Here is a 12,549-nt window from a genome sequence, read left to right as displayed (position 1 = left end):
GGGAAGAACAATATTCTTTTTCCCCAATATAGAAGATTGTAAAATTTTATTGATTAGATCCTAACCATATTTTTAAAAAGTTTTGAACAGATCCTCTCAGTAAGAATTAGATTTTTTCCAATTTCAAACAGTATGGAACATCAGTTAACAACTGACAAAGTTGGTGGGTTGGGATTCTTCCAGTTGAGTAAGAGTCGTCTGTGCTAGTAGTGAGGAAAAGGAAATTATGTTAACCCCATCTGGGAGTCCACCAAACAGCTGTTAATGGGTTAGGAGTGATCATGACGCCAAGGCTGTCTGACAGGCATTCAAAGATTTTTGTCCAAAATTATGTTAATTTGATGCACATCCAAAACATGAGCTAGACTGCAGCGTTCACAGGTTGAATCTTGCCCTGGAAACATTTTGGAGAGTTTTAAATTGAGATAAATGCGCTCATTAGAATATTTTAAGTTGAATAATTGAGTGCTTTGCACATATGGAGCTAGAGTGTATTCTGTACATGGATGCTTTCCACCGCTATTCTGAAATGTTAAGATCCTTTCTCCATTGTGTCCTGGGATCTTTGAATGAAAGGGACTTTAAAATGTTTTTTAAATTTGTGGTGATGTTATCTGAAACTTCATGAGTAATCAATATTTGTTCTGGAATTGAAATAGGTGGAAGGTGAGGAAAATTGGGCAGGTTCAGTTCAGAAAACTTTCTTGCTAGAAAGTAGTGGAAACAATTACATATGTTGAGGCCAAATATCCAGAAATCAATTAACCTTTGCTTTCTTTTAGTATGTAATACAGGACAATATAAGGTTCAATGCTGACAGGATAACATTTAAGATCTCTTACAATAACATCTAGAATAATTCTGTAAATGCACAACACTTAACACAATGGGTCTTTCAGTTTTTGGATGTTATTAACATTGCAAAAATGGAATATATGCCCTTAAGTAAGCATTGTAACCTTTCACATAAGGTAATATTGTTGGTGGTACATATTGCCCTTCTTCTCAGGCATATGGGGATATGCCTATCTTCAGGAGCTGCACCTCTTGCTTTGCTGGCATGAAGGTTGTTCCCTGTGTTTCTCAGGCTTGTAGTCTGCGGTTGTTCGGCTGTTCAGTGCTCAAATGAAAAAGGCATGTAAATTTGTCCATGAGTGCATAATAATGTGGATCAACATATCTGGGATTGTATAAGCCTACTGAAATCCAGCATTCTAGCACCACTTAATCCACAGAGGCAAAATCGTACTATAGCAAACAGGGATTCAGGTTGAGATCCAGGATTATGTAATCACCCTTTCTAGAACAGGTCTCAGAAGTTGTGATGACCAATGTTTTAAAACAGCTATAGACTGATTTTAAATTCTGTATCTTTACTGGCAGGAACCTTGCATATTTTAGAATCTTATTAATTTATTAGACATTCGATAATTAGGATCGGAATGGACAAACAGCCTGAGAAAGGCAAAAATTAAGTGATTATTCTTGCAAGGATTTAAGTATGGGTACATGTTGGGCAGATCAGGAGGGAAAAATGGAAGGCAGGCATAGCAGTGCTGAAGAGAGGAAACCATGGAGAGCTGAGAAGGAGAACAGCTCAAAGAAACTGACAAGGACCTCTGCAGACTGAACACCAGAAGTAACTCTGTACTAGAACTTTAAAAGAGTCATCTCAAATCAACTTAACTTTCAGCATAAATATTTTCAAGAAGACTCTTTTCAAGTACATTTCCTTTTTTTCTACCATCAGTTTTACTGTGTTTTTATTAATGTTGCTTTATAATAATATAATAAGACATTTTCCAACAGTAGCAGTGCAGTGTGTGGGCACCTGCTTTGGTGACTGGCAGAGGCATAGCTCAACTGTCTGATCTACCTAGGCTAAGAATGTCACTCTCTGTTTAGAGCAGCTGTTCACAAGCTGATAGGATTAATCATGTGGGGCACTATAAAGCAGCTAAACTAAGGCAATATCCCATGATAATACACATGGCTAAGGCTACTGCCTTTGCAAAACTCCTTTCCCTGTTTTACCACAATTTATACCCTTACACTCTCATTGTAGAAATGTCCTTTGGTTTTGGCAGCAGTTCATGATAATGTCAAAGCAAAAATGTTCACTGGCAAACTAATACTAGTCACAGTCATTCTGAAACAATTTGAATCCAATATAGGGATCACAACGTCTATTCTGGCAGTAGTGAGTTCAAGGCTAGAAAAAGGCCTGAACAGGGCATCAGTCCATCACAGGATCTAACACACACCCACATTGAGACCATTTTATCAAACCTACATTGCTTTAAGAATGGGAGAGAAAACTGGAACACCCAAAAGAAATCCCACTTTTTTATATTATTTTGAAATATCCATTGTTCTTTTCTGAAGGCAAGAATACAACTTTGATAATGGATCTTATTTTGACTATGTATGAAAAGACCACACTAAAAACAAACACTTAAGTTTGCAAGTAAAAAACACAAGTTTTGCTTTTAAACTAACAAGCCTATTGTTTGCTAAACAGCAATTTCAGATTCTCTCTTTTCTTTTCTCATTGAAAATGTGAGCTGCTGTACTTAACACAGGCTCGTTCACCATCAAATCCCAGACAAGTAGTATCTGTTTTAATTAAAGGACAAAATATAAATGACTAAATTCAATGAAGTAGTGTTTCCTGCCATACTCCTTAAGATTCCTTTTTCTCAGTTTATTATCCTAGTTTCTTTAATGTAAAAGCTAATATTCCAGTCTTCTCTCTCTCTCTCTCAAAAGACTGCCTTGCTGCTCTTGGTTTACAAGACATTGACAGAAAAAAATACACATACACTCTACTATAATGCCTTGCATAAAGGAGCATGACAACTAAATCACCATAAGAAAAGCAGATTCTGGAGAAAAAATAAGTGTTTTGTGTGATCGGTCTAGTTACCGATAACTGATCAAGTCTTTTGTACTGAAAATCAGCAGATTTAGATTGGCGGTAGATCGATCAGTGCATTACTGTACATAAAATACACACGGACACATACATGTACTGTAAACTGTGAAGAATTACTTTACTGTTTGTTACCGGGTAAAACTGTGCTGTTTGTCCTCATTAAGACTTCTGTATGAGCAGCTGCCCTCCATCAGTTTTGCATGTTGACCTTGCTGCTTGTGCATGGCCCAATTGATATCCAACATAAGAGCTTGCTGGTTTTCAGCTTGAAGTAAGCTATTAAAACGAGCCTTCTCTACTTGAGGTTCAGCATCTTCACGTTTTGTTTCATCAGGGTTTAAGGGCGCAGATGTCTAAATTGAAAAAAATACAGAAAAGGGAAACAAATGGGAGAAATCCATTAAAAATGATTTCTACTCTGAGTCAAAAAAAAAAAAACTAGGAATCAAAGAAATTACAAGTTAAAAGGACATCAACAGGAAATCATAGGAACATTACCCATCACAGAATAATTGAATGTTTAGTACCTGTTTTGGAACTTTGTTGATTGCCATAAGATATTCTTTGTTGAGAATGCAGTTTCCAAGAGCATTTCCAAAGCACCTTAAAGAGAACATTTTTAAATGACCTCAAACATCAGCTTTAAATTTATCTCTTGGTAATTTTTTAAATTATACATTTACAATGTTTTATAAAGCAAATAAGATCACAAAGATGTACAGAATGTTGTTACGTATTGATTCATACATATTAAACAAACACTTATCTAATAATTTTTCAAAATGGACCCAATTTTGTGAAAGTCTACTCTTAGTAAAAGAGATCTGGATATTCTCATCAATACTGTATATTGCATGCTATTCAGTCCAACAACAAGGGTATAGTTACAAGTTGCTTACTTCCAGAATAGTGAAATTAGAAACAGGCTTGGTTATCAGTTATTGCACTTTTGAATATGATTCATTTAAATTGGGTAATTTTATAAGCATTTAGATAAACTAATTTTAGCAATAATATGGCCAACTGCAAAAGTGACAGCAAACCATAATTTGATAGGCACAGACAGGAAAAGCGTATGGATTATAGCTGCAGTGACGTAGTATACTACGGAAATGGCCAGTATTGGTATTTGAAAACTACATTTACTTAATAGAATCCCTGAAGCTTACGACTTTTTTTGTTGTCAAGTCAAGTCAACTTTATTTATAAAGCACTTTACATACAACAGCCGCTGACCAAAGTGCTGAACATAGGCTAAAATAAATTTTAAACAAAAACAAAATAATAAATAAGTAAATAAAATGCAATAAATGAAACTAATTAAAACATAGTAAACACAACTAAACAGAGTTAAAACAGAGTAAAATCAATTGCTTACACAGGATCAAACGCCAAACCAAAGAGGCAAGTCTTAAGCGCAGACTTAAAAATGGGCAGTGAGGAGGCCTGTCTAATGTGGATCGGCAGTGAATTCCAGAGCCTTGGAGCCACAACGGAAAAAGCCCTATCCCCCGAGTTTTCGCTGAGTCCTAGGCACATCCAGAAGCAGCTGACCAGCTGATCTGAGTGAGCGGGAAGGAGAGTGCATATGCAGCATCTCAGCGAGGTAGGGTGGAGCAAGCCCATTTAAGGACTTAAAAACAAATGAAAGAATCTTAAAATGAACTCTAAACTGAACAGGCAGCCAGTGCAGTGAGGATAACACAGGTGTAATGTGCTCATTCTTTTGCGTGCCAGTTATAAGGCGTGCAGCAGCATTTTGCACCAGCTGGAGCCGAGACAGGGTGGACTGGCTAACACCAACATACAACGAATTACAATAGTCCAACCGGGTTGTAATAAAGGCATGGATTACTGTTGTAAATTGATCTTTGGAAAGAATGTTTTTTATCTTCGCCAAACGTCTTAGCTGAAAAAACAAGATTTCACCACCGCGCTGATCTGACCTTCCAGTCTAAAATCCTCATCTATCCTAAAACCCAAATTTGTAACAGGTGTACCATATTGTGCTAGGGGACCCAAATCCACAGGAGCAGAAGTAGAAATAGACCCACTGGTGCCCCCAGGACCAAAAACTATAACCTCTGTCTTATTTTCATTAAAATTTAAGAAGTTCACTGCCATCCAAGCTTTCACCTCTTCTAGGCACATAACCAAAGTTTGTATGGAGTAAGCATCCTTGCGTTTGAGGGGTACATAAACCTGAGTATCGTCTGCATAACAATGGAAAGCAATTTTATGCTTTCTAAGAATAGAGCCAAGAGGCAGGAGATACAAAGAAAATAGCAGAGGACCAAGTATGGAGCCTTGCGGAACCCCACATGATAGTGAAGCAGAGGAGGATCTAAATTCATCTAGCCTCACTGAAAAAGTTCTTTGAGTCAAAGTACGATATAAACCACGCCAAGGCAGTACCACGAATGCCCACACAATGCTCCAGACGAGATAATAGAATACTATGATCTATAGTATCAAAAGCAGCTGTTAAATCGAGCAGAACTAAAATCACATAATCCCCCCGAGTCTGTTGCCAAAAGGATGTCATTAAAAACCTTCAGTAATGCGGTTTCAGTACTGTGAAGCGGCTTAAAACCAGATTGAAACACTTTGAGCACATCACTTTCATCTAAAAAGGCTTTCAATTGAATATACACACTTCTCTCCAAAATTTTGGACAGAAATGGAAGCTTGGAAATCGGTCTAAAATTGGATAGCACAGTGGGATCTAGGCTTGGTTTTTTGATCAATGGTTACACTATGGCATGTTTATAAACAAATTAGGAACTATGCCTGAGGAAAGGCTGCTATTGATAATAGCAAGAACAGATGGCCCTAAAACAGAAATAATCTCTTTAAAAAGAGAAGGTGGGACAACATCAAAAGGAGAACCTGAGGGCTTCGATTGACCAACAATCTCATATAAACAAGATAGAGTCACCTGGCTCAAACTGATAAACAGAGCAGGGGAGAACAGCTAAAGGGTCATAAACAGTGAGAGGTATATGAGCCCTAACATTGTTCACCTTATCCACAAAGAAGTGCAAAAATTTCTCACATGTCTCAAAAGAAGGTTCCATACAGGCATTCTGTGGAGCATTTAAAACCCTATCTATAATGTCAAATAACACACGAGGTTTGTGACAGTTTGACAGAATAATATTTGACATGTACACTCTTTTGGCATCTTTCACAATAAACTGATAACGACGCCAGCAGTCTTTTAATACTTGAAACGATACATGCAAATTGTCCTATCTCCACTTGCGCTCAGCTTTCCGGCACTCGCGTCTGACAGCGCGAGTTGTGTCATTCAGCCAGGGCTCAGATTTCATTTTAGGCTGCCTGGTTTTTAATGGAGCCACAGCATCTAAAACAGTTTGGCATGTGGAATAAAACCAGGAACAGAGCTCCTCCGTATCGGAGGACGCAGATTCAGGAAGATCACATTGACTAAACAAAGCAGAAAAATGTACAGCAGTGGATGGATTAATGACACGACAGCACCGCACAGAAGCACGGGGTTTATCAGCTTGTTGTCCCTGACCTCCTTAAATTTTCCTAACGTACACCAAGAAGCTCGTAGCTCCTTATCACTTCGCCAATAGCCAGCTTTTGTTTTGCAAATGTGTGGACTAGCAAAACACAGCCTGCTACATCACCCCCAAGCCCCCCCCTCCCCATTCAGTCAGATGAAAGCATCACCCTGCTGAAATCCTCACAGTTCAAGTTTGTAAGGGATTACATAGGTAATGAAATACCATGATTTGAAATACATTTCATGTGTGTTCTGTGTCTACAATGATCTCTGTAAATATAGAATGACAGAGGAAATGCGAAGCAAGAAATGCTGAACACACGGCTAAAACAGAAAATGTTTTCATATATTACAGCAATAGTGACATAATTTTGACATGAAGTGTAGGATGTGTGAAAACTGAAGCTCAAATATCCAATAAACACTTTCAAAAAATGTGTAACAAAACAAGTATGCTTTTTATTCAAGAACTAGACATTAAGCCCGTTACAATAACAGGCGCTAGAATAGTAGTGCATAAACATTAGTATGAACAGTCTATATTAAATGTCAAAGGACCGTCTATTTTCTGTTACAGTAATACTGGCTTGTATGTGGCTGTAATATGCGTCACTGTATTGTGTGCCTTTAATTTTCTCTCACAGTAACACGTCTCTCCAGCAAGTATTTTAATCTGTGCTGGCGTGTAGCTGATTATTGTATGTATGGGGTCTCCTCAGCAACAGATTTTATGTGCGTGAAAATAAATCTACTTTTAAAAGTCATCCTATTGTGATATCATGAAAATTCGTATATTTAGGAAAACACTTTACCGGGCCAAGTTTGTTAATCGCAAATCTGACATCCTCAGAGTGAATGCTTGCACAACAACAAACACTAATCCCACCTCTTTAGGGAAGCTGGTCTCCGCATCTCAGTACCCGATTGGATTTTTCGTGCGTTGTGTGCTAGGTCTTACCTCATTTACCGAAATGCGATTGGATCGGCCACGCGATATTTTATACGTCCCGCCCTCTCCGTCTTGTGTGACGCGTCAGGCGGCCTTTGAAGCATCGCACTGTGCATGCGTACTTCACCAGAAGACACACACGAACACATGGACATACACAGGGATTTTATTAAAGAGGATAAAACCGAAGAAAAAAAATAGCTCAACTGACATGTTGCTGAAGCCCAACTGTCAGTCAGTACAAAGTAAAACACATCCATATACGTATGTGTTTGCACGTTTCATTTTCAACCAGTTGTCACAGTGCTAACGCTGCTCCATTTCAGATCTACGCAGATGGTGCAGTGGAAAAACTACTGCTTACAATCTAAAGGCAATACGTTCGAATCCTGCATCTTTGCGTTTAGAGCTTTTGAGTAGTGAGCTGCTATTATTACATAATAAAAATATTCATTTGATGTTAATCTATAACATCCTGTTTAGATGGCGCAGCTGTTTTAATCGAATCTGCGCCTCCGGATTACAGTTTTACTCGTGCTGATCGCCAAGGAAAGAGAGGTGGAGGGCTAGCAAACATTTACTCTAGCAGGTTAAAATGTAAAAATATCAGTTTTGGTAAGTTCAAGTCTTTTGAGTATCTCGCCATTGTTATTCAGGGAGATTCTCACGTTCTAGTATTATCCGTGTATAGACCTCCTAAATTCAACGCGTCTTTCTTTGAGGAATTCTCTGACTTGATGTCAATCTTAATTACGAACTATGACGCACTCTTAATAGTCGGCGACTTTAATTTTCATGTAGATAATCAATGTGACCAAAAAGTAAAAGAATTTATGAACCTCCTGGACTCTTGATTTGAGACAGCTCGTTAATCAGCCTACACATAAAGCAGGTCATACGTTAGACTTAGTAATTACTAAAGGACTAAAAGTTGATATAAAGCAGGTCATTGATACGGGTCTTTCAGACCATTTTCTTCTACTTTTTAATATAGAAATAATGATAGAAAACACTCATGAGAAGCATATTGTTAAAAAACGCTTCTTTGACTCATCAGCAACTTTAAAACTTACAAACATTCTAACCAATCAGTCCGTTTATAGTGCCAACTATAATAGCGAGGAGAATGTAAATAGTAAGGTGGAAAGATTTAATACTAAAGTGAGGGCTGCTGTTGACATAGTTGCACCTGAAAAGACAGTTAAAAAATCTTCTAGCATTGTTATACCTTGGAAGACCCAAAGAGTGTCTGATTTAAAGAGAACATGCCGTAGAGCTGAGCGTAAATGGAGGAAGACTAAACTAACTATTGACTATGAGATATTAAAAGTTAAAATAACAGAATACAATAACACAGTCCGTCTTGAGAGGCGCTGCTATTTCTCTAAGATTATAAATAACAATGCTAGTAATCCCAGAGTCTTATTTTCGACAATTGATCATCTGTTAAACCCAGGTAACTCAAAGGAATGCCTCCTAAGTACTTCCAGTAAAACCTGTGAGGCTATCGCTGTATTTTTCAATCAAAAAATTAATGATATTAGAAATAACATAGTATATCTCCCCAACACTAAGGATCCCCCGAAACCCCAGTACTCCATAATAAATAAATTAGAGTCTTTCACTAGGATAGATTTACCTGATTTACATAAAATAATTTCTCAAATGAAACCATCCACCTGTGCCCTTGACCCAATACCAACAAATTTTTTCAAAGAAGTATCGGGTGTGCTTATTGATAATGTTCTTGACATAGTAAATTCGTCATTAGATACGGGGGTCTTCCCAGACTGTCTTAAGACTGCGGTAATTAAACCCCTACTTAAGAAAAATAATCTCGACCCCTCTGCTCTTGAAAATTATAGACCCATCTCTAACCTGCCTTTCTTAAGTAAAATTCTAGAGAAGGCAGTCATTATGCAGTTAAATGAGCACCTTAATAAACATGCTATTCTTGATAAATTTCAGTCAGGTTTTAGAACAAATCACAGCACAGAAACTGCACTCGTTAAAGTAGTAAATGACTTGCGGGTAAATGCAGACAGAGGCCATTTATCTGTTCTCATCCTCTTAGATTTGAGTGCCGCATTTGACACTATTGATCATAATATTCTTAAGAATCGCCTTAGTCAATGGGTGGGCCTCTCTGGCAGTGTCTTAAACTGGTTTGAATCCTACCTGGCAGGGAGAAAATTCTTTGTTAGTTGTGGTAATTATAACTCAAAGACACATGATATTCTATATGGTGTTCCACAAGGCTCTATCCTGGGTCCGCTGCTCTTCTCAATCTACATGCTTCCATTAGGTCAGATTATCTCGGGACATAACGTGAGCTACCACAGCTATGCTGATGACACACAGCTGTATTTATCAATAGCACCTGATGACCCCAAATCTCTTGATTCGCTAACACAATGTCTAACCTGTATCTCAGAATGGATGAATAGTAACTTTCTCAAATTAAATAAAGAAAAAACCGAAATCTTAGTGATTGGCAATAATGGATACAATGAGGCTATTAGAAATAAACTGGATGCATTAGGATTAAAAGTCAAATCGGAGGTAAAAAGCTTAGGGGTAACCGTTGATTGTAATCTGAATTTTAAATCGCATATTAATAAAATCACTAGGACAGCATTTTTTCACCTAAGGAACATAGCAAAAGTTAGACCTCTTATATCATCGAAAGATGCAGAGAAATTAGTTCATGCGTTTGTCTTTAGTCGGCTAGATTACTGTAATGCACTCCTCTCAGGACTACCCAAAAAAGACATCAATCGTTTGCAGTTAGTGCAGAATGCAGCTGCTAGAATCCTTACCAGGAAAAGAAAATCCGAACACATTTCTCCAGTTTTGATGTCACTACACTGGTTACCTGTGTCATTCAGAATTGACTTTAAAATTCTGCTTATGGTTTATAAAGCTTTAAATAATCTCGCCCCGTCTTATATATCGGAATGTCTGACACCTTATATTCCAAATCGCAACCTCAGATCCTCAACTGAGTGTCTCCTTAGAATTCCAAGAGCAAAACTTAAAAGAAGTGGTGAGGCGGCCTTCTGCTGTTATGCACCTAAAATCTGGAATAGCCTGCCAGTAGGAATTCGCCAGGCTAATACAGTGGAGCACTTTAAAAAACTACTGAAAACACATTACTTTAACATGGCCTTCTCATAACTTCACTGTAATTTAATCCTGACACTCTGTATATCCAATTCATTATAATAACTATTCATTCAAAATTTGTACTAACCCCTACTCTCTCTTCTGTTTCCTTTTCCGGTGTCCTATTGGTGGTGGCTTGTGCCACCACCATCTACCCAAAGCACCATGATGTTCCAACAATGATGGATGGATCAAAAGCCAGAAGTCTGTATAACCATCAGCATAAAGTGACTCCGTGAGAACCCTAACTACAAAGAGGACTATTTCATTTATGTTAGGTAGAATGCCCAAAGGGGACTGGGCGGTCTCGTGGCCTGGAACCCCTACAGATTTTATTTTTTTCTCCAGCCTTCTGGAGTTTTTTTTTGTTTTTTCTGTCCACCCTGGCCATCGGACCTTACTCCTTTTTATGTTAACTAAGGTTGTCTTATTTTAATTTCTTATTTGTCTTTTATTCTTCTTTTCTTCATTATGTAAAGCACTTTGAGCTACTTTTTGTATGAAAATGTGCTATATAAATAAATGTTGTTGTTGTTGTTGTTGTTTAATTCTGTTATGCAATGTTGTACGTTCTGAAAACCTTTTTCCTTTTTCCAAAAAAATAAACTAAAAGAACTGGATGAAGACTGGAAGGACCAAAAAGGCAACTTTCATTACGTGGTTGGCTACTTGTTATATTGTGTCTTGACATATGCAGATGAGAGTTTTCATTGGTTTCATAATGCACATTTTTATAGAATCTGCTGCAATGTTTTATAGTTTCAGGGCTGACATTCAAAGTATATCCACCTTTTTTTTTTTTTTTTTTTTTTTAATATTCTGTTCACATCTTTGGTAATCATTATTTTTACACTAAATACTGTAGCTATTATTCATTACTTTTCTAACATGGTTTATTTCCTATCAGCTGTGTGGCATCATTTTTCATTCTTATTTACTTCAACACTCAATCTACTCTTGTTAGTGATTACATATGTTGCGTTCACATGGTCTTGGCCAGAAGGTAAATCTGAGTTTCAAGTCGGAAATTCCACACGAACGTATTACAGGCAAATCTACCTGAATTGTCTGACTTGTGAAGAAACGTTGACCTTCCAACATCAGTCAATTGTATAAAACACATAACCTGGTCAGCCAGAAATGTCTTTTTTTATGATACTGAATTTGGAAAGAAGTGATCCACATTTAAATATATTAAGTCTATCATACTATCATGAAAAAATACCATTTATCTTTAGATGCTTTTTTTGTGGACCAAGTAAAAAATCAACAGTGACCTTATATTTATCTGAATAGTTCATCCAGAAACTGACATGAATGCACTGATCTAGGGAGGTGAAACATCACAAGTCGGAGTTACACATACAGGTGCTGGTCATAAAATTAGAACATCATGACAAAGTTGATTTATTTCAGTAATTCCATTCAAAAAGTGAAACTTGTATATTAGATTCGTTCATTACACACAGACTGATCTATTTCAAATGTTTATTTCTTTTAATGTTGATGATTATAACTGACAACTAATGAAAGTCCCAAATTCAGTATCTCGGAAAATTAGAATATCAATTAAGACCAATGCAAAAAAAGGATTTTTAGAAATGTTGGCCAACTGAAAGGTATGAACATGAAAAGTATGAGCATGTACAGCACTCAGTATTTAGTTGGGGCTCCTTTGGCCTGGATTACTGCAGCAATGCGGCGTGGCATGGAGTCGATCAGTCTGTGGCACTGCTCAGGTGTTATGAGAGCCCATGTTGCTCTGATAGTGACCTTCAGCTCTTCTGAATTGTTAGGTCTGGCGTATTGCATCTTCCTCTTCACAATACCCCATAGATTTTCTATGGGGTTAAGATCAGGCGAGTTTGCTGGCCAATCAAGAACAGGGATACCATGGTCCTTAAACCAGGTACTGGTAGCTTTGGCACTGTGTGCAGGTGCCAGGTCCTGTTAGAAAATGAAATC

The 12,549-nt window shown here is 37.5% G+C and overlaps 1 protein-coding gene across 3 annotated transcripts in view; it reads right to left on the bottom strand.

Annotated features, from left to right (window-relative positions):
• rad52 (RAD52 homolog, DNA repair protein) overlaps window positions 1-12,549 on the bottom strand; it is a 53,623-nt gene that overhangs the window by 19,526 nt on the left and 21,548 nt on the right. For all 3 annotated transcript variants that reach the window (XM_028807803.2, XM_028807794.2, XM_051920524.1), the window contains 2 exons: window positions 3,463-3,538; window positions 3,068-3,288 (listed from right to left, as the gene is read on the bottom strand). In XM_028807803.2, coding sequence (XP_028663636.1) covers window positions 3,068-3,288; window positions 3,463-3,538 — 297 coding nt within the window. The remainder of the gene's footprint in view (window positions 1-3,067; window positions 3,289-3,462; window positions 3,539-12,549) is intronic.

The sequence above is a fragment of the Erpetoichthys calabaricus genome, chromosome 1 (assembly GCF_900747795.2).
Source record: "Erpetoichthys calabaricus chromosome 1, fErpCal1.3, whole genome shotgun sequence".
NCBI lineage: Eukaryota > Metazoa > Chordata > Cladistia > Polypteriformes > Polypteridae > Erpetoichthys > Erpetoichthys calabaricus.
The sequence above is the reverse complement of the archived record's forward strand: the minus strand, read 5'-3'. Positions and strand labels throughout refer to the sequence as shown.